Here is a 27,673-nt window from a genome sequence, read left to right on the forward strand (position 1 = left end):
GTGTTCGATCGAGTAGGTGTTCGATCGAATACTACGGTATTCGAAATACTCGTACTTGATCGAACACTACTAGCTGTTCGAAGTTTAAGGTTCGATGCAGAACCAGCGTTGATTGGCAGAATGCTATACATTCTGCCAATCAACGCTGGTTCTTCTCTTACCTTTAAAAGTCTTCTCCGTGCAGCGTCCCCGCGGTGTCTTCCAGCTGGAATTCACTCTGCCTAGGCATCCGGCCTAGGCAGAGCCGACTGCGCATGCGCGGGCATGCCCAGGCATGCGCAGTCGGCTCTGCTCAGGTGCCGGGCCGGGCAGAGCCGACCGTGCATGCGCAGTCGGCTCTGCCTAGGCCCCGATGCCTAGGCAGAGTGAATTCCATCCGGAAGATGCCGCGGGGGTGCTGCGCCAGGAGAAGACTTCAAGGAGAACCCAGCCCGACCATCACTCGTGGACTTGGTAAGTAGAATGTTATCGAATTTTGCCTACCCCTGAAACGAGCATTTCCCGCCATAGACTATAATGGGGTTCGAAATCCGTTCGAACAGCCGAACTGTGTGTGGCTGTTCAAATCGGATTTCGAACCTTGGACTTTTCAGTGTTCGCTCATCTCTATTCGCCATTCATGTGTTTTTCTGAGTTCGTCTGTTGCCACTTGTCTTGGTTTTCACAAGGAAAGTAATAACATTCAACATGTGGTTTGTATGTTTTGTTCTACTTGTACCTAAACTTATAGGACCTTTGAGTCCTCAGGTGAAGGTCTTTTTATTGGGAAGCTATCAGATCTTGTATAAGTTATTGTCATTGTATCATATGTGTCATCTTATATATGTAATTTTAGGTTCAATAATACTCGAGACTTCAGACATACATCACTTATCATCTTTATTATTTCAATTTCTTGCAGTTTTCCATTATTTTATGAAGTTGTCAACCCTGACCCTAAATAAGAATGTGTCTTCAATTTCTTATCTTCCTTAGTTTGGTTACCGATAGAATGGCCTCCCAAACATCTTTATTTCTCAGACTGTAGACCAGAGGATTCAACATCGGAACCACAAACAGGTAAAGCATCGATAGTAACATGTCCTGATCTTTAGAGTCTTCAGATTCAGGTTTCATGTACAAGATTGTAAGAGGTCCATAGAATAATATAACAGTGATGAGATGGGAGGTGCAGCTGGAGAAAGCTTTCATACGTCCTGCCGAGGAACGGATCTTCAATATGGCTGAGAAGATAAAGACATAAGAGATTATAGTGAGTAGGAATTGTATAAAGGGAATAAGAATGGCTTCAGAGAATATAAAAATCTTCCTGCTTGTGACGTCTGAGGAGGAAAGAGCGATCACAGAATTCAGATCACAAAAAAAGTTACTGATATCATGTGAATAACAGAATTGTAATACAGAGGTAAGTATTGAGTGTGATAGAGCATTTATAGCTCCAGCCATACAAGACAAGGCCGCCAGTACAATGTAGACATTCTTTTTCATTATTGAGTAATATTGTAAAGGCCTACATATGGCCACATAGCGGTCATAGGCCATTGACGTGAGGAGGAAGGTTTCACTATCAGCACTGAATATATAAAAAAACATCTGGGTCATACAGGAAGAAAAGGAGATCCTGTGATCTTTGGTCAGTGTGAGAGTAAGAAGCTTAGGGATAATCGAAGAGGTGGCGGTAAGATCAAGAATGGCGAGGTTACACAAGAAGAAATACATTGCTGTGTGTAATTTTCTCACCGTACATACTAAAAAAATGATTGTCAAATTTCCTACCACAACCATAACGTAAATGATCAAAATCCCTAAAAATAAGGCAAGTTGTCCCATTGTGGATGTTGAGAAGGCGACAATGTAAAATTCATTTTCAGCGCTAGCATTTGGACAGTCATTCATGCCGCTGTTCTGTAGGGTAAAAGTATGACATATTCATGAAAATTTAGGTAACGTGTCATAGTTTTTGTTCCAGAATAATGAAGTCTGTTTTCAGTTACGAGGATCTGACACCACCCCAAAGCCGACCAATGCATTGCCCACTGATTATGAGAACTGTTGCTTGTGTGTACTGCTCCTCTATTAATCTATATAGAAAACCTACTGTCATTTATCTGCGCACATGGACAAAATTGTTGTTCCCCCTCGTTTAATGAAAGAAAATCCCACAATGGTCACAGAAATAACTTCAATCTGACAAAAGTAATAATATATAAATATTCTATGAAAATGAACAAATGAAAGTCAGACATTGTTCTTCGCTTCAACACAATTTAAAAAAAAAATAAAACTCATAACACAGCCTGGACAGAAATGATGGTTCCCTTGACTTAATATTTTGTTGCACAACCTTTTGAGGCAATCGCTGCGATCAGATGATTCCTGTAACTGTCAATGAGACTTCTGCCCCTCTCAGCAGGTATTTTGGCCCCTCCTCATGAGCAAACTGCTCCAGTTGTCTCGGGTGTGAAGGGGCCTTTTCCAGACGACATGTTTCAGCTCCTTCCGAAGATGTTCACTAGGATTTAAGTCAGGGGTCATAGAGGCCACTTCAGTATAGTCCAGTGTTTTCCTCTTGGCCATTCTTGGGTGTTTTTAGCTGTGTTTTGGGTCACTATCCTGTTGCAAGACCCATGACCTGCTACTGAGACCAAGCTTCCTGACACTGAGCAAGGCATTTCTCTCTAGAATTTCTTGAAAGTCTTGAGATTTCATTGTACCCTGCACAGATTCAAGACACCCTGTGCCATATGTAGCAAAGCAGCCCCAGAACATAACAGAGCCTCCTCCAGTAGGATGTTTTAGGGTCAGTTCACACGTGAAAACCGCCTAGCTTATTTGTGCGAGGTAAAAAACCTCGAGGAGTTTTTTTGACGCTGTTTTTTGCATTCCACGCGGTTTTTGACGAGGTTTTTGACGCGGTTTTCGCTAGCGGTTTTCGCTAGGGTTTTTTTTTCCTATATGTGCTATAGAAACTGCAGGCGAAAACCGCGCGGTTTTGTGTGCAAAAAACCGCGCGGTTTTTTACCGCGCGGTTTTCGCCTCCCATTCACTTCTATGCAATTCTTCAGGCGTTTTCCGCCTGAAGAAAGGTCATGTCGCTTCTTCAGGCGGAAAACGCTAGGAGGAAAAAAAAAGCTAGTGGTCTACATAGACCACCATGTTAAAGGAGAGGTTTTTGAAGCGAATTCCGCTGTCAAAAACCTCCCCTTTGCCCACGTGTGAACTAGCCCTTACAGTATGGACAGTGTTCTGTTCAAGATAGGCTTCATTTTTCCATCTGTGAACATAGAGCTGGTGTGCCTTGCCAAAAAGTTCGATTTTTGTCTCATTTGTCCATAGGACATTCTCCCAGAAGCTTTGTAGCTTGTCAATAATTTTTATTCATTATTAATTGTCAGATTCAAGTTATTTCTGTGACTATTGTGGATTTCTCTTTCATTAAACGAGGAGTAACAACTGTTTTGTCCACGTGTGCATCTATGGCAGACTGACAGAATTTAATGACTACATGTGTGATCCACATTTTGGGAATCACGTCCCCTTTTGTGAGATTAGTGGGGTCCTAGTGGATGGATCAATTCATGATATAATACTAGTAAAGCGGTTGTTGTTGTTGTTTTTTTTTTGTGTTTTTTTTTTGCTCCTTACCTTTTTACTTCTCTGAAAAGGGGGCCACATGGGGGGCTTTCCTTTCCTACAACAGTTTGAATACAAAGTGATCAGATCAAATCAAATCGGGATAGTATGTGTACCCTATCCATTACAATATCTGCCAGAACCCAAAGACAATGGCATGCAAAATATCTTAACAGAGAATGTCTTAGTTTGTGTTAGATTCCTTAATTTTTTTATAGTTTTTTTTCATAAAGGATAGCAAACAGAGATGAATTTGTAACAATATCCAACTGAGAACCATTAAATAATTCACAAGTCTATGCTTTCCAGGATTAAAGTATGTCCTATACAAATACATCTTATATTGATTCAGAATGACATACAGTGTTGGCCAAAAGTATTGGCACCCCTGCAATTCTGTCAAATAATACTCATGTTCTTCCAGAAAATGATCACAATCACAAATTCTTTGGTATTATTATCTTCATTTAATTTGTCTTCAATGGAAAACCAGAAAAAGAATTGTCAAAAAGCCAAATTGGATATAATTCCAAACCAAACATAAAAAAGGGGATGGACAAAAGTATTGTCACTGTTTGAAAAATCATGTGATGCTTCTCTAATTTGTGTAATTAACAGCACCTGTTACTTACCTGAGGCACCTAACAGGTGATGACAATTACTAAATCACACTTGCTGCCAGTTGAAATGGATTAAAGTTGACTCAACCTCTGTCCTGTGTCCTTGTGTGTACCACATTGAGCATGGAGAAGAGAAAGAAGACCAAAGAACTGTCTGAAGACTTGATAAGCAAAATTGTGAGGAAGCATGAGCAATCTCAAGGCTACAAGTCCATCTCCAAAGACCTGAATGTTCCTGTGTCTACCGTGCGCAGTGTCATCAAGAAGTGTAAAGCCCATGGCACTGTGGCTAACCTCCCTAGATGTGGACGGAAAAGAAAAATTGACAAGAGATTTCAATACAAGATTGTGCGGATGGTGGATAAAGAACCTCAACTAACATCCAAACAAGTTCAAGCTGCCCTGCAGTCCGAGGGTACAACAGTGTCAACCCGTACTATCCGTCAGCGTCTGAATGAAAAGGGACTGTATGGTAGGAGACCCAGGAAGACCCCACTTCTTACCCAGAGACATAAAAAAGCCAGGCTGGAGTTTGCCAAAACTTACCTGAGAAAGCCAAAAACGTTTTGGAAGAATGTTCTCTGGTCAGATGAGACAAAAGTAGGAAAAGGCATCAACATAGAGTTTACAGGAAAAAAGAGGCCTTCAAAGAAAAGGACACGGTCCCTACAGTCAGACATGGCGGAGGTTCCCTGATGTTTTGGGGTTGCTTTGCTGCCTCTGGCACTGGACTGCTTGACCGTGTGCATGGCATTATGAAGTCTGAAGACGACCAACACATTGTGCAGCATAATGTAGGGCCCAGTGTGAGAAAGCTGGGTCTCCCTCAGAGGTCAGGGCTCTTCCAGCAGGACAATGACCCAAAACACACTTCAGGTCAGCACTAGAAAATGGTGGTGAGAGAAAGCCCTGGAGACTTGTAAAGTGGCAGCAATGAGTCCAGCCCTGAATCCCATAGAACACCTGTGGGGGAGGAGAGATCTCTTGGTGGCAGTTTGGAGAAGGCCCCCTTCACATCTCAGGGGGGACCTGGAGCAGTTTGCCAAAGAAGAATGGTCTAAGATTCCAGCAGAGCCTTGTAAGAAACTCATTGCTGGTTACCGGAAGCGGTTGTGCGCAGTTATTGTGTCTAAAGGTTGTGCTACCAAGTATTAGGCTGAGGGGGCCAATACTTCTGTCTGGCCCATTTTTTGAGTTTTGTGTAAAATGATCAATGATTTGACTTTTTTTTTTTCATTCTCTTTTGTGTTTTTCATTGCAAGCAAAATAAATGAAGATATTACCAAAGAGTTTGTGCATGTGATCATTTTCTGGAAGAACACGAGGATTATCTGACAGAATGGCAGCACGTACATTACAATTATTCTAAAATGCAATACAGTTATCGCTCAGTAGTAAAAGCCTCTTATAATTCACAGTATCTAATGGTATAAACGGCCGCTATATCTGTCTTTAGAACACCCCACCTACATATATACTACTGAACAGGTGAAATAGGAAATGTATCAGATTACCTGAAATAAAAAAAGACAAAATCCACCCTATAAATGCACCATACTGGATCACATTCAGTGCCTATGTGCAGAAAATCCTAAAAGGATAAAGGATGAGAATGTACAGTAGTAAATCTTACCTTACTATGGTATACAGAATATATATAATATGGTGCAGTATTTCAGAATGGCATAGAGAAGTCCTCCAGTCAGGTCTCTTTGGCTTCCACTCCTGGGGTGACCTGAGCGTCTATTTTATAAGGTTCCTGATATATTAGTAAATTACCGGAGGTCCATGGAGAGGACAGAAAATATCAGGAGGAATCATTTATTGTACCATAGGGAATTATTTCATTGATTGTCTTGTTTATCCATTCACACAACATTATATGAACTATTAGGCTCTGTTTATATTACAAATACAGCAAAGTCTAAACTGACTGCAGCAAGTTATAAGATCCAACATAGTTTGCCACATCTGTAAGGCTAGAGTCACACAACTGAGGTGCAAAACAGCCATAAAACACATTTTTCATGGCTGTCTTGCTCTCAAGTGGCACCCATTTCCCAAACGTTTCAGTGTATGCAGTGGCGTAACTACCGGGGGTAGCAGCTGCCGCAGGGCCAGGGACATTAGTGGCCCATCAACAGCCACTAGCATTATGTTATTTTCCTTTTAATAGGAGTAACTCCAGCTGGTAACAGGCCCTATTTACTTACCAATTCTGGCAGGGGCCATGATCGGTAATTGATGTCGTCGGCCCCAAAAACAATATTATTATACTCAGGTGTCTTGTCAGACCTCTGAGAATAATGATCAGAGGCCCAGGAGAGGTAAGGGATAGAGATGAGCGAACAGTAAAATATTCGATATTTGATACCATATTCGTTTCGAATAGCCCCTCAATATTCGACTATTCGAACGAATATCGAACCCCATTATAGTCTATAGGGAAAAATGCTTCGTTTCAGGGGATCCACTATGACACCCCAGGAAATGATGCCAACACCCTGGAATGCAACTGGGACAGCAGGGGAAGCCTGTCTGGGGGGAATCTAACATGCCCAAGTCACTGTTTTACCCCAACATCACAGCCTATCAACTACACACTTTCCACACTCAAAAAAACCTCTATCAAAGTGGGAAAATACCTGGAAACCTTCTTTCTTCCCCAAATGGATGGACACAAACCCCAATTTAAGCTCAACAAACAGTAACAACCACCCCTTTAAATCACGTTGGCATGACAACCACAGATGGACTAGGCAATGGGAAATTGTGTGTGTGTGTGTGATGTGGTAAGACCTTCCAAAATTCACTTTTCTAGCCCTTAACAGGAGCCCTTCCAAACAAAGTTACAGGACCTTAAGCTGAGCTACCAGCAGAGATTGAGGCCCTTCAGGTGACTTCAGCCTTCTACCTGCCGAGTTTTAGGTTCTTTAACTTAGTTCAGCCTTGCACCAGCAGAGATTTGTTGGTCCTTTGGGAGAGTTGAACCTTTAAAAAGCAGTGTTTTTGGCCCTTGGAGTATGCCTCATAGTGGCTCCTGCACACAGTATTATTCTCTATAGCTGCCCCTGCACACAGTATTATGCCCCATATGGCACAAGGAAAGGCTGTCCTTTGTCCCCAATGTTATTTATACTGTACTCTCCATAGAACCCCTACTACTAGCGACAAGACAACACCCCACAATCTCTGGTTTTACCATTGGAAAAGATGACATACACTCCATGGCTTTTGCCGATGATATACTCTTCTTAATCTCAAACCCGATAGAGGGGCTCCTTAAACTTTCAGAACTCTTGACTACCTATGGTGAGATCTCCAATTTTAAAATAAATGTGGATAAATCTGAAATTCTAAATATCTCAGTCCTGAGACACTTAATAGATCAAATTAAAGCATGTTCCCTATATAAATGGAGACAAGATGGCATCAAATATCTGGGTGTCTATACTACCTCCAAAATAAGTGACTTATATGCTAAAAATTTTGCCCCCTTACTTAAAGAAATTAAAACATTACTTCATACATATGATCTACCATTCATTGACGGAATTTATTTCAAACCTACGTTGTTCCCAAAATCCTTTATCTCATGCAGATTCTACCTACCTATTCTTCCAGTCTCTAAAAACTCTGACAAATAAATATCTCTGGTCCAATAAACCACCTAGAATGTCCTACCAATTGCTCACAAGGCCCAAACATAAAGGCGGTTTATCACTATCAGATTTATCATTGTACTACAACGCAATTCAACTCTCCAGATGGATGTCCATGGCCTTCCCAGTAAGAGACCAGATTCTGACTGCTTTAGAACGAACCCATTTTGGCTCGATGCACAAACAAATGATTTGAACTGATGAGAAACCCATCCTTTAATACACTTTTACGTGGACGATGTGAAACATGGTCACAATACGGCCCCTTATTGTCACCACAAATCTTTCCCATTATGCCTGCTTCATCAATTCCGGCAATCCTAAAGAAACACTTACTTGCAGACTCTAACTTCTGGACTAAACTAGACGGATTCAAGATAGCAGATCTGATCAAACATGGTGCACCCATCTCTCATCAGGCTTTACAACAATTCCTTCCGTCAATCCATCTAAACTTTCTTCAATATGCAACCTTTTATACATGGATGACGGATATCTTGAAATTGGGACTCACAAATAGGAGTTGAACCACTTTTGAAGTGAAACTGATCTCTGGTATTACACAATTTAGGAAACTGGCTTACCTTAAAACGGTCCTTTTAAACGCCCAAGACCTCTCAAAACCGGCATACCTCATTTTGTGGGAAAAAGAACTACACACTCAATTCTCAGAAGAAGAGAGTGATTCAATTCTAAAAAATTCACATGGTTTCTCCAAATGCGTAAGATTACAAGAAACTCATTTCAAACTTTTAGCTAGATGGTATAAAACCCCTGAATGGCTACACGCACGTGATTTAGCAGACTCCAAACTGTGCTGGAGGTGCAAAATGTACACAGGAAGTTTGATACACATTTGGTGGAATTGCGACATTATTAAACCCTTCTGGTCAGGCGTGGAGGCACAGATATCCAAAGTGTTAAACAAGAAGATAGTGTTAACACCTGAAATGGTTTTACTGTCTAAGCCTACTCCTCAGTACTCACCTTCTAAAGTGAATCTCGTTACTCATTTAATTGCGGCAGCAAATTCGTTAATTCCCCTCTTTTGGCTTCAATCTTCACCTCCCACGTTACAATTATGGCGTGAGAAGGTACACCAAATTGCCAGATCCCCCATAGTGGCCCCTGTACACAGTATTATCCCCCATAGTGGCCCCTGTACACAGTATTATCCCCCATAGTGGCCCCTGTACACAGTATTATCCCCCATAGTGACCCCTGCACACAGTATTATACCCCATAGTGGCCCCTGCACACAGTATTATACCCCATAGTGGCCCCTGCACACAGTATTATCCCCCATAGTGGCCCCTGCACACAGTATTATGCCCCATAGTGGCCCCTGCATACAGTATTATCCCCTATAGTGGCCCCTGCACACGGTATTATACCCCATAGTGTCCCCTGCACACAGTATTATCCCCTATAGTGGCCCCTGCACACAGTATTATACCCCATAGTGGCCCCTGCACACAGTATTATACCCCATAGTGGCCCCTGCACACAGTATTATCCCCTATAGTGGCCCCTGCACACAGTATTATACCCCATAGTGGCCCCTGCACACAGTATTATACCCCATAGTGGCCCCTGCACACAGTATTATCCCCTATAGTGGCCCCTGCACACAGTATTATCCCCTATAGTGGCACCTGCACACAGTATTATACCCAATAGTGGCCCCTGCACTCAGTATTATGTCCCATAGTGGCCCCTGCACACAGTATTATTCCCCATAGTGGCCCCTGCACTCAGTATTATGTCCCTTAGTGGCCCCTGCACACAGTATTATGTCCCATAGTGGCCGCTGCACACAGTATTATCCCCTATAGTGGCCCCTGCACACAGTATTATGTCCCATAGTGGCCCCTGCACTCAGTATTATGTCCCATAGTGTCCCCTGCACACAGTATTATACCCCATAGTGTCCCCTGCACACAGTATTATCCCCCATAGTGGCCCCTGCACTCAGTATTATGTCCCTTAGTGGCCACTGCACACAGTATTATGACCCTTAGTGGCCACTGCACACAGTATTATGACCCTTAGTGGCCACTGCACACAGTATTATGTCCCTTAGTGGCCCCTGCACACAGTATTATGTCCCATAGTGGCCGCTGCACACAGTATTATACCCCATAGTGTCCCCTGCACACAGTATTATCCCCCATAGTGGCCCCTGCACTCAGTATTATGTCCCTTAGTGGCCACTGCACACAGTATTATGACCCTTAGTGGCCACTGCACACAGTATTATGTCCCTTAGTGGCCCCTGCACACAGTATTATGTCCCATAGTGGCCGCTGCACACAGTATTATCCCCTATAGTGGCCCCTGCACACAGTATTATCCCCCATAGTGTCCCCTGCACACAGTATTATACCCCATAGTGTCCCCTGCACACAGTATTATCCCCCATAGTGGCCCCTGCACTCAGTATTATGTCCCTTAGTGGCCCCTGTACACAGTATTATACTCCATAGTCGCCCCTGCACACAGTATTTTCCCCCCAGTGGCCCCTGCACACAGTATTATCCCCCATAGTGGCCCCTGCACTCAGTATTATGTCCCTTAGTGGCCCCTGCACACAGTATTATGCCCCATAGTGGCCCCTGCACAGAGTATTATACCCCACTGTGGACACTCATAAACAATTATTATACTCTGGCATCTTTTCAGACCCCAGAGTATAATAATCAGAGACCCAGGGAGAGAAAAACATTTAAAAAAAACCTCTGTTAGTCACCTATCTCCTGTCTCCTACGCTGTCGGCCTCTGAAGTAGTTGATCTTCAATGATGTCAGACGTCACATGACCTGGGACGCAGGCCGGGGTCCTGAGACGTCAGACGACTAGGCCAAAGTCTGCACGGATCGAGGAGAGGTAAGTAACAGTGTTTTTTATGTTTCTTACCTCTCCCGGTCCGCCAATCATTATACTCGGGGGGCCGAAAAGACCCCCGAGCACCAGGCCCCTAATGTTCCGGGCCCTGTGGCAGCTGCCTCTGCTGCTATGGCACAGGTGTAAGTACAGTATCATTGTCCATTTGCGAAAAGAAGCAACTATTTAGGGCCGAGGCCGTTTTCCAACCACGTCATTCCCTGAGGAATGGTTGACGGAATGCACTAAGGGGTGTGTGGTGGGGACAGCCTTGGACTCACTACTATTGTAGCAGTACTTGGGTTAGTTTTGATTTATTATGGGTCTCTGTTCTCTGGTGTGTATTGCACTGGCTTTTTTAAAGTCAATGGATATTTGTATCTTTACAGACAAATTTTAGGACATTTTCAACTTTAACACAAGATATCGCTCAGCATATAAAATAAATAATTTGTTCTAATTATCTAATTTGGTGTTGAGAGCTTTGTCCTCATTTGTCTGGTTACGGATGATATGGCCGCCCAAACCTCCTTATTTCTCAGACTGTAGACCAGAGGATTTAACATTGGGACAACACCAAGGTAAAGCATCGATAGTAACATGTCCTGATCTTTAGAGTCTTCAGATTGTGGTTTTGTGTATAAGAACGTAAGAGGTCCATAGAATAATATAACAGTGATGAGGTGGGAGGTGCAGCTGGAGAAAGCTTTCATACGTCCTGCCGAGGAACGGATCTTCAATATGGCTGAGAAGATAAAGACATAAGAGATTATAGTGAGTAGGAACTGTAAGATGGTAATAAGGAAAACTTCTGAGAATATAAAAGCTTTTCTGCTTGTGATGTCTGAGGAGGAAAGAGCGATCACTGAATTCAGATCACACAAGAAATTATTGATATCATGTGAATTACAGAATTGCAATCCATATGTAAGAAGTGTATGTAATAGCGCATTGAGAGCACTAACTATCCAAGAGGAGGCCGCCATTACAAGGTACACATTCTTCTTCATTATTGTGTAATATTGTAAGGGCTTACATATCGCCACATAGCGGTCATAGGCCATTGACGTGAGAATGAAAATTTCTCCATCGGCACATAAAATAAAGAAAAACGTCTGGGTCAAACAGAAAGGGAATGAGATTCTGTGATCTTGGGTTAGCGTGATATTTAGTAGCTTAGGGATGCAGGACGTTGTAGATGTCACGTCTACAATGGCGAGGTTACACAGGAAGAAATACATGGGAGTGTGTAATTTTGGCACCAAACATATAAGAATAATAATTATCAAATTTCCCAACAAGGCCATCAGATAAATGATCAATATCCCAAAAAACAGTTTGTCTTGTGCTTGTGATGCCATAGAGAAGGCGACAATGTAAAATTCATTTTCAGAACTTCCATTTGGACAGGCATTCATCGTGGCCTGGAGATAAAATGCTTTAGATGTGATTAAATGTAAAAAACAACAACACATCGCGTTTCGGGTCTGCTGACCCTTTTTCAAGTGTACAAGAACTGTTCAAAGAATAAACAATAAGAACAAGCAAAGACACATCTCAATTTCAAATGTCAACCAAATATTTGAGTATAAGCGCTATGATAACAATCCGCTGTATTACTGATACAATATTGCCAATCTGTAATATGTTGCACATGTTAGAAACACTTTTCATTGTATACAATTGAAATCAAAGTCACTTTTTTCAAAAAAGATTTTTTTATATAAAAAAAAAACAAAAAAACGATGGTGAACTGGGTTGGTATAAGGGTGTTAAGTAGAGATGAGCGAGTAGTGTTCGATCGAATACTACGGTATTCGAAATACTCCTACTCGATCGAACACTACTATCTGTTCGAAGTTTAAGGTTCGATGCAGAACCAGCATTGATTGGCAGAATGCTATACATTCTGCCAATCAACGCTGGTTCTTCTCTTACCTTTAGAAGTCTTCTCCGTCCAGCGTCCCCGCGGCGTCTTCCGGCAGGAATTCACTCTGACTAGGCATCCGGCCTAGGCAGAGCCGACTGCGCATGCCCTCGCATGCACAGTCGGCTCTGCTCAGGCGTCGGGCCTGGCAGAGCAGACTGCGCATGCACAGTCGGCTCTGCCTAGGCCCCGATGCCTAGGCAGAGTGAATTCCAGCCGGAAGACGCCGCGGGGGCGCTGCGCTGGGAGAAGACTTCAAGCAGAATCCAGCACGATCATCACTCGTGGACTTGGTAAGTATACTTTTATCGAATTTTGTGTACCCTTGAAACGAGCATTTCCCCCATAGACTATAATGGGGTTCGAAATCCGTTCGAACAGTCGAACAGTGTGCGGCTGTTCGAATCGGATTTTGAACCTCGGACATTTTAGTGTTTGCTCATCTCTAGTGCTAAGTAGTTGGTGATGGTGATCCTATGCCATAAGAACTCAGTTCAAATAATCCTGATATCAAGGTAGCAGGCAGTAATCCCTTTTTCTAGAGCACAGGGCAATAGGTGATACTAATAGTGATGGTAATAATGTATCAGGGAGTTTTATGGGCTCTGAGTTTTATTAGGAGTAATAAACCGGACCTCCGGTGGCGTACCTTATGCCGTCGGCTGGATGCGTAACAGCCGTCTGGCGGTAAGCATATTTAAATCATTGCTGGGAGTGGTTACAGTGCTTCCCATACTGTTTGGGGGAGCGCACGCGCAGTAGATTGCACATGCATCGACTCCCGAGAGAATCTCAGAGTTTGGAAGGGTAAATGGCGCGTGCGCGGGGAGACTAGCCTGTGCATGCGCAGCCAAGTTAGGTGGTGCGATCGGCTCTATAGTGAAAGAGCCGAGCATGGTCATGGTCCTGGGCGCATGTGTTTCAAAAACCAATGTTCTAATCGGCTCTGACGTGGAAAGACTGAGCGCGCCTGCGCCCAGCATCTCTCACCACATCGTAAGTGGCAGGCAAGAGGCACCAATCAGGATACTTAGCTTGCACTGCTGTCAAAGCCCATATTGCTCGTGAAGTAGTACCCACAACTAATGTACGGTGGAATAAGAGTGGGGCCAAGATAAGGCAACCTAGTACAATTTATACATGAATAAAGGAAACCTAATACAATTGATACATGAATCAATAGAACTAGTAGGGATTGATAGTGGAATAAATGAAGGGTTTAAATTAGTAGGTATATAGCCATACATAGGGATAGATAGAGATTTCATTGGTCATTAAATAAATAAATAAATAAATAAGTAAAAAATATCATAGGAAATAGCTAAGATAGGTTAGACATGAATTCAATTGATCATTAAAAAGGAATAATCATTTAATATATGCAATGAAATTGGATTAAAATAGACAGTTTATCACTAAATCACATCAATATTGGTATTAATATTAGAGAGTTGGAATATCAATGTAAATAATAAATCGGAACAATAATAATAATAATAATAATAATAATAATAATAATAATAATAATAATAAAAGCGCTGTAGACTGTGACGCGCAGTCCTGAGTTTCTGGTCCTTGGTATCTACACACCATCAGTGATTGGGTACTGCAGCTCAGAACTCACCCAGGGATAGGAGCCCCCTGTTCTGGAGCCCAAACAGTTGTGAATCGTACAACCTGACCAGGTGAGAGCGATTCTTATTTGGGATTGTTCCACTTTTTTTCTAATCACTACACTATATACAGCGCGGTACTCTCTTTCTGTTTTTTTGTATACACAAAAATATAGAACATAGTGAAAAAAGTCCCATACCTGTATAAATGATGCACATACAGTACATGACTAGTAAATAATATATAGAACATAATACAATATATACATACATCTAAAGAGGGGTAAACACTGATCCAAGTGACCCTAGAGAAGAACATGTACAATGTATAGGTGCAGATGACATTTTCTATAGAATAAGTATACCAGCTCATAGAAACCACCTCTCGTCAGTTCTAGACTGAATCTGAAGAGCCTGTTTTATAATAATAATATAATCCAACCGGGGATTTGTGTCTATTGAGAGTTAATCTATAAATGTCAATTATAATTGGATCTGGTTAACATGCAGCTCTTTCAATTGTCACCTAATATCTTCTTTTATGTCCTTTTTTAATTTATATACATTCAATGACATACATCAAGCTGTTCAAAATAATATCAGTTTCTGCATTTGTCTTTACAAACTCAAAATATGTATTTTTTTTTAAGATTCCAGTGAATCACTAACCCAATATTTAATTGTATAACCACATTTTTTTTTAGAACTGCTTCACATCAATGTTGCATAGAGTCAATCAAATTCTGATACCCGTCAACAAAGTTAACGAACCCCAATTTCCCCAGTCCCACAGGCATGATGACTTGGGGTTACCCCGGACTCCGACCTATCCTTCAAGTCACACGTTCAAACCCTCAACACCTCCTGTCGCCTCCAACTCAAGAACATCCATCGAATCCGCTCCTTCCTCACCCCTGAAACTACCAAGATGCTCGCCAGGCCATCATAATCTCCCCCTTAGACTACTGCAACACCCTTCTCCATGGACTCCCAGCTAACACCCTCGCCCCCCTCCAGTCCACCTTAAACTGCGCTGCTTGCTTAATTCACTTCACCCCCCGTTCATCATCGGCTGCTCCCCTCTGCCAGTCCCTCCACTGGTTACCCATAGCCCAACGAATTGAGTTCAAGCTACTAACGCTAACATACAAAGCCATCCACAACCTGTCCCCTCCATATATCTCTGACCTCATCTCCCGCTACCTGCCCACACGTAACCTCAGATCCTCCAATGACCTCCTACTCCGCTCTGCTCTCATCTGCTCCTCACACAACCGTCTCCAAGACTTCTCCCGTGCATCCCCCATACTCTGGAACTCCTTACCAAGACACATAAGACTGACCTCCACAATCACAGGATTCAAGAAGGCCCTGAAGACTCCCCTATTCAGGAAGGCCCACAACCTCCAATAACACTATCACCGCACCGCCATCTGTACAGTCTCCCCCTCTCCTTCTGTCTCTACCCCCTTCCCCCATAGATTGTAAGCCCTCGCGGGCAGGGCCCTCTACCCCACTGTGCCAGTCAGTCAGTGTTAGTATTATATCTACCTGTATATTCTGTGTATTGTATGTAACCCCCAAATGTAAAGCACCATGGAATTAATGGTGCTATATAAATAAACAATAACAACAACAACTGGTATTCCAGCCCATGATGCTCTGACGACATCACACAATGTATTTACATTCTTTGGTTTTGTCTCAAAAATGGCATTTTTTAATGTCACCCCACAAGTATCAGATTAAGGTCCGGGGATTGGGCTGGCCACTCCACAACCTCAATTTTGTTGGACTGGAACCAAGATTTTGCTCATTTACTAGTAAGTTTAGGGTCCTTGTTTTGTTGAAGCACCCATTTCAAGTACAATTCCTCTTTAGCGTAAGGCAACATGGCCTCTTCAAGTATTAGGATATGCAAACTGATCCAAGATCCCTGGTAAGCGGGAAATAGGCCCGGCACCATAGTAAGATTAACATGCCCATATCATGATGCTTGCACCACCATGCTTCACTGTCTTCAGAGTGTATTGTGGCTTGAATTCAGTGTTTGGAGTCGTCTGTGGCCTTTGGACCCAAAAAGAACAATTTTACTTTCATCAGTCCACAAAATGTCTCTTCATTTCTCTTTAGGCCAGTTGATTTGTTCTTTGGCAAATTGTATCCACTTAGGTACATTTTTTTTTCATCAGTGGAACTTTAGAAGACTTCTTGCTAGTAGATTAGCTTCACACAGGCGTCTTCTATCTGTCACAGTACTCACAGGTAACTTGAGACAGTCTTTGATCAACCTGGGTGCTGTATATGGTTGATCCATTTTTCACATCTGTGAAAGATTTTTTATTTTTTTTTCTAATTTTCTTTATTTTGTCTCCCAGTCTCTAAAAGATTCGATGTCACCCAGATGTTATTTGTTTTTTCTTGGACCTATAGATTTTTCTTGGTGTGATGAATTTAAAGGGGCGTTTCATGTCTGAGACATTTCTGGCAAATCATTAGTTTATACCATAAATGTATTACAGGTTGGGGGTTCTACTTCAGGCACTCTCAAATATAAGTCTTTTTCAGATCTTCCAGAATGCCCACAAAACCCACAGATAAGAAAGTAACTGGGGTTTGTGGGAATTTGCATAACAATTGACTCAAAGTGAAAACTAGATAATGCCTTTTCGAGACAATGGGGGTCCAATGGTCCCTCATTTAGTTTATGAAGACCAAAGACAATGAGATTTATGGAAGCAACTAAGAACTTTTCAACTACAATGAAGAGAGTGGCTCACATGTGATCAATGGCCACCTCCTTTCATCGGGAAGGAATTTTTTTCCCTTGAAATATGGCACTTGGCAAAAGCCTCATGGTGTTTTTGCCTCTGTCTGGATCTACACTGTAGGGGACTGTAGGGTTATAGGTTGGACTTGATGGACTGATGTCTTCATCCAACCTCATCTACTGTGTATGCCATATGGAGAGGATCTGGGAACCTGGTGGTTTGATCTAAACCTCTACCAAAAGGTAGCAAAAATTCAAATAAAAAAGTGGTATCTTCAAGAATCTGCTCTACTTTGCCACTCTACTTAACTGGCTCTTTACGCCAGTACATAAACCAGTACAAACCACTCCAGACCAAGCTTGTCCTTCCCCTTACCACAACTTACTTCAGGACGGAAACCAGCAGTCAGTTCTCAATCCCATTCATTTGAATGGGTTTGCAAAGTGTCCTGCTGTGAGTGCCCATGAGCTTCTTCTGGTCTCTGCGTGAGTGAGAGTCATACCACACAAAAATGTCAATAACATGTCAAGGAATAAAGATATGTCAAAACCAAGCACACCTTTGAATTCCTCATCAAATTCTCTATCGATTTGATGTATCACAACACCCCCTTCCCATTTGAAAAAGTAAAGTTGCATCCAAGATGGTGGATTTCAAGATGGCCGCCAACTCGGTAACATAGCCTAAAAGTTTTTCCCCCACTGCCAAACCATATATCATGACATTTGGTTACTAAATTTCACGCGGTTCTCATTTTATAGGGGTGGTGCGGGACTTATGGCCCACCCTGTACTCTACAAGCTCTACATATTTTACGAGGGTTTCCAGAATGAGGCTGCTGCACACACAATTTTTGTAGTACGTGATTCTGCAGCTAGTTATTTGTTCAACCATGCCTTCTCAGTCAGTGTGCCAAGCGGCATTGATGCAGAAGGTTTCGTCTACCCGCAGTGAATTTTCTTGCAAGAGCTGATTTGTCCAGCCGTCGCTCGTCAAGTGAAGTCTAATATGAAGACAATGGTCATTTGTTTTTTTGATGCAAAAGGGATTGTGCACTCGGAATTCGTTCCAACAGGTCAGACCATCAACCAGGTTTTCTACTTGGGGGTACTAAAGAGGTTGTGCAAACAGTGTGCGGCAAAAAAGGCCCGAAATGTGGCAGTCTGGTGATTGTTTTTTCCACCACGACAATGCCCCCGCCCACACCGCCATCTCAGTGACCACTTTCATGGCAAGAAACGGCATGGCTGTCTTGCCCCACCTATCCTATTCACCCGTTATGGCTCCCAGGGAGTTTTTTTTATTCCCACGAATGAAGAGGAACCTCAAGGGGAAGCGTTTCGCCGATGTGGAGGAGGTGAAGAGCAAAACGACGGAGGAGCTTGCACACATCAAAGTAGATGAGCTAAAAAATGTTTCGAACAATGGCAGACAAGATTTGATAAGTGTATTCCCACTAAAGGAGAGGACTTTGAAGGAGATTGAAGGAATTTTGTACAAAAAAAATAAATAAACACTTCAAAAAAACTTTTATGGAAACTTTTGGGGCTCGTACATGTTTCATGGGAACACAAGCACTAGTGACAAAAGCACTACATGAACAATAGTTTATTCTGTGGATATTTTAAAGCCGTAGGTTGTGTAACTTCTTGTCATTGTATATGTTGTTCTACATTTCACAGTAAATTCTGGTAATAAGTTCTGATTTGGTGTCTGAGCTTTAGATATACTGTATGTGACTTATCTTCATTGTTTAGCTTTGTAGCATCTCAAATTTTTCCAAATAAATTTCTAATATTGTAGGAGCTTGTCAACCTTCAACCCAAATATAACCAGGCATGCCATATATACAATATATATATATATATATATATATATATATATATATATATATATATATATATGTATAGTGTGTGCCAATTATCTAATCTGGTGAAGAGAGCTTTGTCCTAATTACTGATGATATAGCCGCCCAAACCTCCTTATTTCTCAGACTGTAGACCAGAGGATTTAACATTGGGACAACACCAAGGTAAAGCATCGATAGTAACATGTCCTGATCTTTAGTGTCTATAGCTCGAGGTTTTGTGTATAAGAACGTAAGAGGCCCATAGAATAATATAACAGTGATGAGGTGGGAGGTGCAGCTGGAGAAAGCTTTCATACGTCCTGCCGAGGAACGGATCTTCAATATGGTGGAGAAGATAAAGACATAAGAGATTATAGTGAGCAAGAACTGTAAAATAATAACTAGGAAAACTTGAGAGAATATAAAGGCCTTCCTGCTTGTGATGTCCGAGGAGGAAAGAATAATCACTGAATTCAGATCACAATAAAAGTTATTGATATCATGGGAATTACAGAATTGTAACACGGCGGTAAGTGTTGTGAGTGATAGAGAATTGAGAGCTCCAATTATCCACGAGGAGGCCGCCATTACAATGTAGACATTCTTCCTCATTATTGTGTGATATAGTAAGGGCTTACATACTGCGACATAGCGGTCATAGGCCATTGACGTCAGCATGAAAAATTCACCATCAGCGCATAAGATGAAGAAGAACATCTGGGTCATACAACTAGGAAATGAGATTCTGTGGTCTTGGGTTAGGGTGATAGCAAGTAGCTTAGGGATGCAGGACGTTGTAGATGTCACGTCTACAATGGCGAGGTTACATAGGAAGAAATACATGGGAGTGTGTAATTTTGGTACCAAACATACAAGAGCAATGATTATCACATTGCCCAACAAGGCCATCAGATAAATGATCAATATCCCAAAAAATAGTTTAACTTGTGCCTGTGACGGCATAGAGAAGGCGACTATGTAAAATTCATTTTCAGAACTTCCATTCGGACAGTCACTCATCTTAGCCTGGAGATAAAAATGTTTTATTTGTGATAATGATAAAATACATAAGGGTAACATAAAACTAGTTTTGTGAGTTTTCATTTATCATCTGAAAATAAGCATAAGGCAAAAGTTGCTGTAAAATTCTTAACTTAAATGGATCTAGTCAGTTGGTTCTTGGTATGAGCAGCATCAAGTATTGTCCTTTCTTGTGGTTCTCCTCATTTAGCTTCATCTAGTCATATAGTCAATGCTCTAGTTCACACCCTGTGCAGCGTGACCAACATGTCCCTCACCATAGACCTCAGCCTGATACCCTACCTAACTGGTGGCCCAACAGGGTGGGATTGTAAGCAATGACTGCATGACTAGATGAACCTTCTCCCTGCCCCATGAGGACTTTGTCTATGTCCAAGCTCAGGTTCTAAAATATTACAACTTGACTTTTCAGCAACAGAAATCTTAGTGAGGGGCACCATAAGAAAGGTCAGTACTTGATCCTAGACATTCTAGAACCAGTTTAGGGTGAAAAAAACCTTCCCTTTAAATATTTTCATTGTCTTGGCTTTAGTCAGATAGGATGTCCATGTCTGTTTGGTGGCTCCATTTGAAGTCTCCATTATATATTTTGTCAACGTTGCTGGAAACATAATGATTCATGCAGCATTATTGTTTCCATCATAATGTTTGACCAGTAGTACCAATAAAACTATAAATCTAAAGAAAATCACGATTACACAGCTACATGACGACACCCAGAAATTTGTTCTTTCAAACTTTATTATTAAGTATAAAAAAATGATAAAACTATTAACATACAAACCCACAGAATGAAGGTGATGGGATTTTTACCACAATGCCATACAATGTTGAAAAGAGATTTTTTTTTCCATTCCAAATCACATTTTTTTTTTTTAAATAAAAATAATTTGCAATTATTTATATTTAAAATGACTTTATTTTAGTCTTTGCCTCTGCCTATAACTAGAGTCGCACATCTATCCTTCCTAACATTTCCTATTATCTCAATATACCGTATATACTCGAGTATAAGCCAAATTTTTCAGTACAGTTTTTGTGCTGAAAAAGCCCCCCTCGGCTTATACTCGAGTCAGCATTTTTTTTTTTCTTTAAGGAGGAAGGGGGGGGTCTATGACCAGCCACAATATCAATGTATATAATCTCCCATAAAATAGTGCAAAAAAAAAAAAGATTTTAAAAAAATAAATAAATAAAAGTTGTAAATCCCTCCGTTCCCTAGAATACATATAAAAGTAGAAAATGACTGAAACACAAACACATTAGGTATCCCTGTGTCTGACAGTGCCCGGTCTACTGAATATAGGGGATCTGCAGTGCTCCTGTTCCGTCCGGAAGGGGTTAATAGGAGCACTGCAGATCCCTATATTCAGCCAGATTGAATTCCAAGTGGGGGAAGAAAAAACAGTCCTCAAGCTCAGGGAAGGGGCAGACAGACAACCAAAACACCCCCTCCCCTTCCCCAGCAACTACTGCAGCCAAAAACTCCGACCATTTTAATTTTTGAAATTTTCCAGTAGCTGCCGCATTCTCCCCCCCCCCCCCCCCCCGGCTTATACTCGAGTCAATAAGTTTTCCCAGGTTTTTTTGTGGTAAAATTAGGGGCCTCGGCTTATATTCGGCTCGGCTTTTACTCGAGTATATATGGTAGCTCAAGAATTGTGGCCCGAGATGATCAGCTTTTCGAAACAACATGATTTCTTATTCAGGAGATGTTTTTCCTCTATGTATCTATATGCGCTGCCACCCAGGTATTGTGCTTTGTTATTATGCAATTTTGTATTGAATAGATTTCTTAAGGAACCACAATCCTGAACCAAACGTGAGCTAAGATAATGGTGGACACGTGTATCATTTTAGTGGCGCCCATGCTAGTGGAGATAAACCATCCAATATCACATACAGAAATGAGAACACAATTTCCTTAAAATAATAGATAAGAAAACATACAGGTAAAGAAGGACAAAAGATGAACCTCATAATCCTCGAGAAGAAAACTTACAGTTTATAGATCTAGAAGACATTTGACTTAGAGACTGTATCGCAGCTCAGAGTAATGGCTTCCTGTCAGTTCTGGTCTGAAGAGCCTGTTTTATAATGTAATAATCTGATGGGGATTTCTGTCCGTTGAGATTCTCCCTGTTAATTTATAATTAGACTTAATTAACTTGCAGCTTTTCCAGTCTTTATTTGAGATGTTATTCTCCATCCTCTTTATTGTCTATACAGGACTGAGTCACTAGTTTATTTTTGGTAACAAAAAGCAAAGTTAATAAAGAAAATGGAAATCTAAATCTTATCAATATTTGGTGTGACCTTTGTCCTTTCCCTTCCATCAGTTTTTCTTGGTACTTGCAGACAGTTTTTGAAGGAACTTGGCAGGGAGGTTGTTCCCACCATCTTGGAGAACTAAGCTTAGATCTTCTGTGGATGTAGGCTTGCTCCAATCCTTCTGTCTCTTCATATAATTCCCGACAGACTGGCTGATACTTAGATCAGGCGGCCATATTATGACTTCCAGGATTCCTTTTCTTCTATACATGGTTCTTTATCCTTTTATTTGGTTTTAAACTTCTCCAAAAACAGCAAAAAAATTGCAGTCCATATTAGAGATTAAATTCTCCACACCAGACCAATTCTCTGCACATCTAGTAGAGACCCAACCCGACCTAAGGGTTAGTGCACACAGAGTATTTTGGCGCTGATTTTATTGTTGAATCCGCCTCAAAATCAGCCTCCGAATAGAGGACTCCTTGCTTTCCAAATCCCATAAGTTTGTTATCTTTCCGTAAACAGAACCAAATTTTTCTTCATAATGATAACATTTATTATTCTGTAAAATGTACTGGGAACCTGGAAAAAATTCAGAATGGGGTGGAATTGGAGAAAGAGGGCATTTGTGTCACTTTTTTACGGGGTTTGTTTTTACAGCATTCATTGTACAGCTACCCTGTTTCCCCGAAAATAAGACACCCCCCCCCCCCCCCCGTTCACCTTCTGGATCACATACAACTGGCAGTCATGCCGGCACTCCGCTAATTGTTCCCCGCTTTGTTTGCCGATTGTTCCCCGCTCCAGCCGCTGCATAAAACATCCCCCAAAAATAAGAAAGGTCATATATTTTGTTAGCTAATTAATTATAAGAACATATCTTATTTTCGGGGAAACAGGGTACAATGACATGTCACTTGTGTGCTATGTTTCAGTACGATTCCAGGGATACCAAATTTATATTGTTTTATTTACATTTTGACACCTTAAAAAAATCCAAATCTTCGCAAAAAAAAATTAAAAATTTCTTAATGGAACCCATTGAAGTCAATGGGAGGCTTTTTTCAGCGCTGAAATTCCACACCAAATTCCTCACCATTTTCCACCATGTGAATGGACTCTAAAAGTTTCCATATTCTGGCACCCGTAACTTTTTCATATTTCTGTGTATGGGAATATATAGGGGGTCTTTTTTTGCTGGGCTAGGTGTATTTTTTAGATATACCAAATTGGGGAATGTCTTTTGCTTTGAACGCTTTTTATTACAATTTTTAACAGCAAAGAAATGGCGTTGGCACATTTAATTTTTTTTCTTGCTACATCGTTCACCATACGGAAAAAATATCTTTATAAGTTTGTAAACCGAATGTTTTCGGACACAGGATACCTAATGTGTATGTATTTCAAAGTCATTTTTTTACTTTGCGATTGTGATTAATTTTTATTCTTAAAATAAAAAAAAAAATTTTTTTGAAAAATATTGTATTTATTAGACCTAGGGATCTTGAACCTCAGTGGAGATTTGCTCTTATGTAAATTATAATGGTATCCAATTAACTTTCAGCTTTTTCAGTCTTCAGAGACTTCCTTTTTTATCCTATTTTAATGTATACCTACAAAGTAAGAATTCTTCCAAAAATAAGAATGTTTATTTATTTTTAGTTTATTTTTGTCAATTTACAAAATGAAATGAATGAACAAAAGAGAATTTTCTAACCTCTGCTTTTTGGCTTTTTACTTCTCTTTTGGATTGCGATTTGGTACTGTTTTGTCTCTCTGGTTTGACCTCGGCTTGCTGGCTTCTCTTCTGAGCTGTGTTGTCATGTCTTGTTCTGTGTAACACTTATCTAGAGAAGAGACTGTCGTCCCAGTTGTCCTCTACCGCCAAGGGTGGTTGAGGCAAGTAGGTAGGCACAGGGACTGAGTCAAGTTTAGGACTCACTGTCTTTGTCATTCCCTTCCTTACAGGTTTCAGCAGCAGCCACTGGGGAATTGCTCAACAGGCCATTCCCTAAGAAATATACTGTGCTTAACTCAATTTGCATCATCCAAACAGGGTTTTCTGAGAGCTGTTTTTCTAGACCCATATCCAGGCCCACACATCTAGTGGATACCCTTCCCAGCCATATGAAAAACTAACAGGATTGGTTTTTGAGAAGAAAAGCTTTGCCTTGGACCTCAGGGTAAGATAGTCCTCAGTAATCATGCTCCCTTATGTGCTGCCTGGGAAGATGACCCAAAGGACTAGGAAAATTCTTCTTTTATATGGGATTCAATACAATAGACATCATAAATCGCATAACAGGATGCAAAAAACACCTACACCCATTCAGAAGAGTGTTACAGTCCAATCTTGGGTAATGACACAAACAAATCTTCCACCTAAGGCTATTATTTTGGAAAGCGGTGGCTCTTAGAGATGGCCAAACCTCACAAGGTTAGTTTCATTTTGGGCTATACTTATTTATTGCTTACCATTGGTCTTCGAAGACCCCAGAGTGTAGTAAGTGGAAGCATGAATAACATATTGTTATCATAAATGAGTAGGGTTGAGTGATCAGGATTGGGAAAGATCAGATCCCGATCGGTGATCGAGCAAATTTCATGATCACAATCGGGATCAGCTGAAAAATGATTGAAAACCGGATTTTAAAAACAATCCTGAAATCTCAAGATCGGCTCAACCGATATATTCAATAATGTGATATATATATATATATATATATATATATATATATATATATAATTATAATAATATAATTTAGGAAGGTGGTGGTTCTATCTGTCTTACATATCCACATTGATAATGATTGACTTCCCCAAAAGTCATCACTCTACAATGCAGAAAAGTAAAATAACTTGTTTACACACTTATCCTACACTATAGTCACTCAGACTAACTGCACGGGCATCTGGATCCAACTCCTACCAGGCTAAAGTACAGAGTTCAGCTCCCACTATACTACACTACACGTGCTGTAGACAGTGGCTATAATACCTCCCACACTACATTCAGGCCTCAGCCACATACGAACAACGTGAAAGGGCCTTGAATACCCTTTACTCGAGCAAGAAGCTCTTCTACCCCCATCTGGCATTGCTACTTCCGGGTCCTGAAGTTACACATGGCCAAGTCGCAACCAGCAACACAGTGTTAGGACAGTGCAGCAGTGCGGCATCCTCGCAGTGTCTGTTCCCCCTATGTCCTCTTCCAGGCTCTGGATAATGTCACACATTCTGTAGTTAAAGCATCATGATGTGGATAGGCCCCACATATGTGGGAGTCCCAATCAGAGGTCTCAGTGGTATTCTGTGAGCCAGAGGTTGATAGAGGATATTGGGGGATCATCATGTTTTGTGGGTGATAAACCCTAAAAGTTATGGTTTTGGGTTGAACACAAAAATTTGGGAAAATTTGGGTAAAATCCAGTTTGCTTATCTCTACTTATGAGCTGAGAATGGAGAGTCTCATGAGATTAATATTCTATTCATGAGGTTCAGCTCGCTGTTTAGTTTCAGGCTGAATTTGTTCGATTAGAACCAGAAGAGTGTAATAAATGGAGGCCCATGGGATGGATGTGGGCAAAAATAACAAACACTAACGTTCATCTTGCCTCACCTCCTCTAGGAATATTTGCGGCATACTCTACAACCCACTTACGGCCTCCAGCTGATATCGGGTTCCCCGGGGTCAACACTTAGGCCCAAGAACAAGCATTCTGTGATTATTTTGAAGCTGTAGCTTATGTAAGTTTTTGTCTTTGTATATGTCATTTTATTATTTTTTTTATATTCAAAGTTTATTGAACTTATGAGCATCAGGTGAATAACAAAGACAAGGCGAAACGTACTAGACAATAGGGAAGAAGCCAAAACACAATACAATTACAGTCAGTGACAATATGCGTGCACCAAAGCAAAAAATGTAGATTTAGCAATATCGACATACATTTTTCATTTTCTTGGAATATGAAGGTTGGGGGAGGGGTAGGTAGGGGGAAGAAGAAGAAGAATGTTAAAGGAAGCAGATAAGAAGGATTTGAGTAGGGAGTGAAAAGGTGAGAGGAATTAGAAAGAGAAAAAGAAGGAAAGAAAAGAAAAGAAGAGGAAAAAATATGAAAAGGAGATAAGCTGTAGGCCTAGTTGTAAGCGAAAGGCCATCTAAGCTTCTAAGCTTCATCTGGAGTCAAGTCATGGTGACCAGGTCTGTAAATAGCGAGGGTGAGTAGTCTAATCCAGCTCATCATCTCTTTGAATCTAGACAATTGGTGCACTTTATTTTTCCATTGTTCAATGGTTGGTAGGGTCTGTTGAAGCCAGGGGGCGGGATAAGGGCATTTGTTGCTGCCAAAAACTGGAACAACAAGTGTTGTGATGACCTAGTAAGCTGAGAGATGGGTCTAGCAAAGATCAGCATGTCAGCGGTGATGTGGAAGGACATGAGCCATATCCTGTGGAGTTCTATTTCAACCCCTTTCCAGTAGTCAACAATGGCTGGGCACGAACAAAGTTGTATGAAGATGTGAGCCTCTACCCTCTTTACATCTCCAACATAACTGTGAGTGGGTCAATCCCCTGGAGTACAACCAGGTTGGGACCTGTACCATCTCATGAGAAGCTTGAAGTGATTTACGTGCAATCTTATACAGGGGGAGAAGCCATGTGAGTGTTGTAGTACATGAGTCAGCTCTTTCAATGTTAATGAGATGTTTAGCTCTTTCTCTCATCTGGTGATGTAAAAGGGCTTGATGGAGGAGGACACTTGAATGCCAATGTGCAGCAGGGTTGATACCTTCCTTGAGGCAGGGAATCTTGCCACCAGGACTTTCTCAAAATCTATGTATTCCCTATTCCCATCAAACTTCTCTACAAAGTGATGGTGGCAATTGTCATAGTGGGCGAGATGTAAAAAGTTGATTGACTTCTCCTTTGCCATCTTCGTGAATGAGCTACCCTCAGGTAACTTGATGTCTACATAGAAAAAGCCCAATGGCATGTCCATGAAAAGCTCTCAAATGTCTTCCAAAGGATTCGTGATACCGGTAACAAGTCTGGGAGAAGGCCAGTCAGAAGACATGGGGATGGAGTTGGAGCAAGCCTTGGTTAGTATGCATGCCAGATTTCACATATGCCTTTGAGCAGGGGAAGAAGGTAGATTTGTGGAAAAATTTTGGGTCTGGTGACCAAAACGTCTTCAGGATCTGAGAGCCATGTACCACCTGCACTGCCATAGAGAGAGACTTGGATTTGGAAGGCGAGACAATCTACAACCACATCTGCAGTTGGATCGCATCACTGGGAGGTAAATACCCCCAGCTAGTTTCGGATGGGCCAAAGCAGGATAAGCTATAAGAGGCTTTTCTGCTTGCATATAAAAGAGGAAAATGGGGCTCTCAGTGAATT

At 41.3% G+C, this 27,673-nt stretch overlaps 2 protein-coding genes across 2 annotated transcripts; both read right to left on the bottom strand.

Annotated features, from left to right (window-relative positions):
- Positions 1 to 954: 954 nt before the first annotated feature.
- LOC142202727 (olfactory receptor 5AR1-like) lies at positions 955 to 12,216 on the bottom strand. Its single transcript, XM_075273007.1, has 3 exons — positions 11,305 to 12,216; positions 7,476 to 7,560; positions 955 to 1,223 (listed from the first exon to the last, which is right to left on the bottom strand). Exons 1-3 carry the CDS (start codon positions 12,214 to 12,216, stop codon positions 955 to 957), a joined length of 1,266 nt encoding a protein of 421 aa, XP_075129108.1.
- Positions 12,217 to 19,033: 6,817 nt separating this feature from the next.
- On the bottom strand, positions 19,034 to 27,206 carry LOC142204454 (olfactory receptor 5AR1-like). Its single transcript, XM_075275767.1, has 2 exons — positions 27,063 to 27,206; positions 19,034 to 19,984 (listed from the first exon to the last, which is right to left on the bottom strand). Exons 1-2 carry the CDS (start codon positions 27,204 to 27,206, stop codon positions 19,034 to 19,036), a joined length of 1,095 nt encoding a protein of 364 aa, XP_075131868.1.
- Between the last annotated feature and the right edge of the window lie 467 nt (positions 27,207 to 27,673).

Source organism: Leptodactylus fuscus, chromosome 5 (assembly GCF_031893055.1).
Source record: "Leptodactylus fuscus isolate aLepFus1 chromosome 5, aLepFus1.hap2, whole genome shotgun sequence".
NCBI lineage: Eukaryota > Metazoa > Chordata > Amphibia > Anura > Leptodactylidae > Leptodactylus > Leptodactylus fuscus.

Bases quoted from the DNA above. Each gene is read 5' to 3' on its own strand.
- LOC142204454 (XM_075275767.1), bottom strand. From the start codon at position 27,206: ATGGCAAAGGAGAAGTCAATCAACTTTTTACATCTCGCCCACTATGAC. The intron at 19,985-27,062 runs GTATCAACCCTG...TTTTATCTCCAG, and splicing joins GATTCCCTGCCTCAAGGAAG to GCTAAGATGAGTGACTGTCC.
- LOC142202727 (XM_075273007.1), bottom strand. From the start codon at position 12,216: ATGAATGCCTGTCCAAATGGAAGTTCTGAAAATGAATTTTACATTGTC. The intron at 7,561-11,304 runs GTAACCAGACAA...ATCTCACCATAG, and splicing joins TTTGGGCGGCCATATCATCC to GTAGTCAAGAGTTCTGAAAG. The intron at 1,224-7,475 runs GTATGTCATCTT...TTATCTTCTCAG, and splicing joins ATCGGCAAAAGCCATGGAGT to CCATATTGAAGATCCGTTCC.